Source organism: Zootoca vivipara, chromosome 6, assembly GCF_965207765.1.
Source record: "Zootoca vivipara chromosome 6, rZooViv2.hap1.1, whole genome shotgun sequence".
In the NCBI taxonomy this organism is placed as follows: Eukaryota; Metazoa; Chordata; class Lepidosauria; order Squamata; family Lacertidae; genus Zootoca; species Zootoca vivipara.
Window position 1 is genome coordinate 13,141,521 of NC_142589.1, and position 6,219 is coordinate 13,147,739.

A 6,219-nucleotide genomic window follows, 5' to 3' on the forward strand; every position below is an offset into this window, starting at 1 on the left:
TTTTTACGATTTTACCCCAAGAAATAAACTGCCACAGGGGCCGGATTAAACCAACCAGCGGGCTGGATTATGCCCCCCAAACGGACTTTGGACATGCTTGTCTTAAACTACTCAGTTGTTTTCAGGTACTTTCTTTGTCTGAAGGTGTTTCTACTGCACCTTCTTCCTTCTTTTAAATGATTTGACGATTTTATTTTGTATTCACTATTTTGATCCAGTATTTCTGTGCATGAAGGGCAGCTTAAAAGCTGTTTTAAAATAAAAAGACAGATTACTCACATGGGGAAAGCCTGCCTCGTGGCAAGTTATGAAAGCACCCAAGCTAGTTTCTCTAAGTATTTTCACCTACATCAAAACTACAATATAAAAAAGCTCACATGGCCTTACCTTGGGCCAATGTACAATCAATGTGTCAAAGTGTGCAGGAAGAGCTTGCTGGTATAAAGCAACTGATTAAGTAGCTGTGAGTGCTTTTGCAATGAATAAGATCCAAAAAAACATTTTTTTTGTTTAAAAAAGCAATAAAATACTACCCTGGCAGAAGGGGAAAGGAGGGAGGGAGGGAGGGAGAGATCAGGAAAGACTGCAATTAAACAAGATGGAAATATCAATGTGTAGATAGAAAAGATTCCCTCATTGTGATCATTTTTTGAAGTTTAAATTGTTTTTGTTTAAACTTCACAATTTAGTCTGAATAAAACACAGGACATCCTCTTAGTACCGTAAAACAGGAAGTACTCTCAAGAAACACCTCACCAGGACAGTACCCAACAACCCTGGAATCATTCCATAAGCAATCATACTAGCACCTCTCACACTGTGGGTTCCCACCTGAAAAAACTTACAACTCTGAATCTGAAACCAAAGCTTTAATTGGAAGCCTAACATCTACATACTTCTGTTGAGGGGACCTGTTGTGTGTCCCCCACATACACCTTTCTTTAATAGACAAATTGGACAAAGGAGAAGTCCAAAACGTTATATGAACAAAGATCTAAAAGTGGTCCTGGTAGTATGACACCCCAATGGGAAAATAGCTATCTATCCCTTAGTATCAAATAATGTAAATTGAAAAGTTCCCTTTAAGCACAAAGTACTGTCAAGCTTTAGACATTCAATAAACCAAAACACACTTTTAAAAAGTTTCTCTCTCCAAGTAAGAAAAATTTGACATGTGTTACTCAACATAGGTGAATACTCAACTATAAAGAAGAGAAGGGATTAAAAACAACCCCACCCCCTATATAATTGCAGACTTAAGTAGGGTGAGGTGTGTCCAAAAAGTGGCGGGGAGAAAATACAACACAAGAACATTATATTACTAATGCACTTATCCAAAATAGCAAAACTAATCTGTTATCATTTACAAAGATTATATCCAGAGACATTCTAGCACTCTAGCTATGGAATCAAAACTCCTGCCCAAACATATAGTTCCCCTCCCCCCATTTTATCTCAACAACAACACTGCAAGGTAGGTTAGGCAAACAGGCAAGTGAATGGCCCAAGATCACCCAGCAAGTTTCATAGCCAAGTGATGACTTGAACTCTGGTCTCTAAGGTCCAAGTCCAACACCTTAACAACTTGGGATATGCCACCATAGCACATACAAATTTATTCACTTTGCAGAAATAGTGGGCCTCCACAAATCCCCATGGCAAACCCCCTTCAGTAGATCCATTTACCTGTAGGATACATCCTGGCGCCCAGCCTCCCTTCCCACAACATCCGCTGTTCAGTCAACAATCCCCAAACTCACCTCATCAGCGCTCAGCTCCTCCATTGTTTTCCTCTTAATGGTGAAAGGAGTTTGGGGGAAGGGGAGCTCTGTACTTCCCTTGAGGGGCGTGCTTGTGGGAGAGAGAGTCTTTAAGGGAAATCCTGTCGTGCTGCCTCTTTCCCTCGGGACGTTTCAGAATTGCATAGTCAGAGGTAAAGACCACCACCACAGAATAGACTTCGCCTGCTCTTGGGCAGAGGCTGTTTCTCTCTGGTTTGCTAGTCAACTAAATGATTATGAACACACGCATAAGCCACTCCTATCTCACGACTAAACCTCCAGGCCTTACCCCTTCCTATACCTGAAGCTATGTTCGCTGTAGCCCCAGCTTTAAAAGACTCCCTCCACAGGCACCCCAAGCTGCCGATAACCCCCTAGGATCCTAGCTCCTGCTTCCCGCCTTGGGTCCCACTGACCTTTTTTCTCCACACTCCAGGCGCCCCAGGTGGCCTACCAAGAATCCTCCGGCCGATCCCAGAAAACTCGCTTCTCACCGTCCCCCAGGTGTCCTAAAGCCTCAGTGGCACTATGCCGCCTGTTATGAACCTTCCTACAAACCCTGAAAGCTCAGCAAGGTCAGCAAGATACCGCCTCGTATCACAAGAGGCTCCTATTGCTCACCGTCCACCAAACACGGTAGAGAGCCTTCCGCTTGCTGACTACCCCCAGTTCCCAATCGCAGGCTGCCTTCCGTATACCCAGGAAACCCTATTAGTCCCATATATACACATAAGATAGGTCCCGCTCTTTCTCCGTCTGCTAGAACCCCAAGCTGCTTGCTGGCTCTTATACAGTATATTCAATATATAGATAGATATATGAATACAGCGCCCTGCCACCAGCTATATATTACAACAGTCTCCCCTTAGTCGGCTGCCTAACCTGAAGCCCCAGTTTAGCCAGCTGCCTCCCTTTCGCCTCGCACTCGGCCCCAGCTTAAGCCACCTTCTCTTCCACCTCAGCCCCTTGAATTCTCCAGGTGCCTGGCTTGGCTGGGGCTGCAGAGAAAAGAAGACAGTGTGGAAGGAGGGTGGTGGTGGGGAAAGCTCGCGCCAATGACTGGCCTTACACCTCTCGGCAAGCCACCAACACACTCCTCTCAGAGCTGCCCCCTCACACTCTTTTCCCTCAGCTGCTGCAGACGCTGCTTCTGCCTCCCCACACAGAGATTATTCATCAAAACAAGGAGGCAGCGGCGGCCATCTTGGCGTCGGATCACGTGACCTCTCCCCTCCTCTCCCTCGCGCGCGCTCTCTCTTTCCTCCAGGCGGTTCTCCGCACGCCTCTTTGCGTACGGCTGCAAGATAGCCACCCAACCAGAGCGTACGCGTGCGTGGATCCGTGCGCTCGCGCGATCTAAGTGCGGGAGGCCAAACAGAGAGAAGGCTCCTCCCACCAACCAGCCCAACGAGCGCAGGGAAGGTGCCCAATCGCGGAGCAGAGAGGGCGGTGCAATGAGAAAAAGGCTCCGCCTTCTCCCGCCCAGCAGTCCACGCGCTGAGGATGGCACGCCTCCTCCTCCTCGCACCCGCGCAGTCGCCGCTCCACCCTTCATCGTCTCTCGGTCACAGGCCGAAGCTTCCCCGCGTGTGCCCTGGTACTGACCAATGAGAAGAGGGAGGGGAGGCCTCCGCCGCTTGCCCGCCCCCAATCACTGTCACCTACACTACAAGAAGCTGAGCTCGGGGTGGGAGGGTCTAAAAGTGGGAGGTGGGGCCTGTTTGGTTGCGCCATAGCAACAGGGGCGGGGCAGGCGCGAGATGCTGCGATGAATGGCGTGGGGGAAAGCTTTTGCTGAGGCGGGAAAGAAAGCTGAGGGAGGGGCTGTCTTATGCAAAGGGAGAGCGATAGGACATGTATACAGGACATGTATACAGTACTTTAAAAACAGTAATTTGCTCTGTGCAAAGGGAGTAAAAAGCCAAAAGGTCTGAGAGGCACCTTGAACACTAACTTATAGTTAAAGTACACCCATTGAAACTAATGGACCTAAATTACTCGTGTTCATTATTGTCAATGGTTTTACTGTGAGCAACACCAGCACTAAATACAACCCCAATTATTGGAGTGCTTATGTACGTCAGTTCAACTCTGTCAATTACTCTGCAGCTAGGTAAGTCTGTATAGTGCCATAATTTATCTGGAGGAAAATTAATTGGGCGGTTTTTACATAGAGGCGAATTCAGTCAGGTCATTCTCCACTTGCAACCCAAACTAATATAGTCCAAAACCGATTTTATCATCTCATCTGTTAATATGGGGTGGTGGTACCTTTGTTCTATAAAAGGCCATTGACCCACAGGAAAAAACAATGGGGTAGGGTGCCACAGAAAATCTTCACCTCCATGCCACCGCACTATCACTCAGTGCGAATTAGGCCAACGGTGCCCTCTGATGTTAACTGGAAAACAAACATCTTTCTGAGTTGCTGCAGCCTTGTGTGCTGGGTCAGTGCTTATGTACACGTCAAAGAAAACCCTACCCTTGCATATAAGGAAGAACGTTTTTTAAATACCTGTATTTTTTTAAACAAACTAAACGTTCCTTCTTTCTCTCAAAGCACAATAGGGGGGAAATGAAGTCAAAGACCTGCTCTTCTGCTATAAAAATGCAGGGACTTAAGCTGCTTGTTGGTTTAAGGAAGGTTCAAGATAGTCTGCACAACTGAGTCATCTGCTCACAAGACTTCCAAAAATCTCTAGCCGAGTGTCTTTCCATAACGTAGCAGAGGTGCCACCTAATGGCGAGGACACTGAACTGTTGGGTTTTTCCTTCCTCTAAGAGAGGCTGTGGTCACATTCACACTACAGTACTGTATACATTTAAAGCACATCGCTTCCCCTAAAAAATCTTGGGAGCTGTAGCTTCCCCCTGATAGATCTTCCCAACACTCTTAGGAAATTACGGGATTCTTTTGTGTTCGGGCAAGGGGCAGGACATGTGCTTTAAATTTGCAATGTGGGTGTGACTTGTGCTGAAGAGCCCCAAGGTCCTCAAAAGTTTGCCACAGTTAAGATATTTTGGTTAGTCCTATTAAAGGTATTGCCAAATTGTGGGTAACAGCTTGGATTCATCTCAAGCTTCTACCAACTTGAATTAATAAATAATGAGCTGTGGGGCCTTGTCTGGTAATCAGAAATTTCTGTAGAAAAGTTAATACACCAGCAACTAGCTTATTGAGTTTTTCATCATGTAATGCTTGATTTGCCTTAAAGCAGGGGTGCAGAGTATTTTCCAGCTTGAGGGCCACGTCGGCCTAGGTAGCACATGAGGGAAAGGCCACATACCTAATGGAAGACAGGGCCACCAGAGGCAGGCAGGCAGGCAGGCAGGCAGGCAGGCAGGCAAACACACACACACACACACAGAGAGAGAGAGAGAGAGAGAGAGAGAGAGAGAGAGAGAGAGAGAGAGAGAGAGAGAGAGAGAGAGAGAAGAGGGAAGAAGGAAGAAGAGAGAAGAGTTTGGATTTGATATCTCGCTTTATCACTACCCGAAGGAGTCTCAAAGCGGCTAACATTCTCCTTTCCCTTCCTCCTCCACAACAAACACTCTGTGAGGTGAGTGGGGCTTAGAGACTCCAGCGAAGTGCGACTAGCCCAAGGTCACCCAGCAGCTGCATGTGGAGGAGCGGAGACACGAACCCAGTTCCCCAGATTATGAGACTACGGCTGTTAACCACTACACCACGCTGGTGTAGAGATAGAAAGAAAGAGTTCTCAGTTCACTGGAAGATGGATTGGTTGTGAAATTACTCTGGGAATTGCTGCTCTGTGGAAATAAGGGCCTCCTGACAATGCTCAGCACTCTCAATGTCCTGAGAACGCCCAGCAAAGGAGGAAAAATGGCCAGTGGTTTAATTCTTTCTTGACCAAAGCAGTTCCTAAGGTACTCAGAAAATAAACACATGCACATACTACCCATAGCTACGTAGCTGGCATTAACTTTCTCAGGCTTGTGCTCTGGCTGAACAGTTGAAGCCACAGCGGGACCAGGCCCCCCTCTCCCAGGCTTAAATAGCTTCATCTGATACAGTGCATGCAAACACTTCTACATGGAAGTTGCTGCTGTGCTTGCTTTTTCAAGCCCGTCCTGTCCCTAGGAGACAGCAGTGCAGGGGACAGAGGGCTTTCAACTGGGCCCCCACTCACCTGAACAGCTTCTTAATCTGCTTTGACCATGTGCTGCACCCCACCCACTCCAAACATACACCTGCTTCTGATTGCTCAGACTCTTCCCCTTCCTCCTGCCCTGGCTCCTACTTTGTGGGTGGCACAAAACCCCATAAATCGCTGGCCCCCTCCAACCCCGTGCCCCTGTCACACACTGGTCAGAGCCCTGCCAGTCCCAGACACTTAAGCTGCAGCTCCCAAAAATACTTGGGGGAAGGCCATGGATATTTAAAGTGGTGCTTTGAATGTATTATGTGCAGCTGGCA

At 47.4% G+C, this 6,219-nt stretch overlaps 1 protein-coding gene across 2 annotated transcripts in view; it reads right to left on the bottom strand.

The window, feature by feature from the left end:
* Positions 1-3,131, bottom strand: part of UBE4B (ubiquitination factor E4B) — a 72,941-nt gene extending 69,810 nt beyond the window's left edge. Inside the window, exon 1 of one of the 2 annotated variants that reach the window (XM_035117448.3) lies at positions 1,761-3,131. In XM_035117448.3, the coding sequence (XP_034973339.1) occupies positions 1,761-1,784 (24 nt within the window). In that variant the 5' untranslated portion in view covers positions 1,785-3,131. The remainder of the gene's footprint in view (positions 1-1,760) is intronic. The other variant, XM_035117447.3, reaches the window with a different exon arrangement.
* Positions 3,132-6,219: the final 3,088 nt, after the last annotated feature.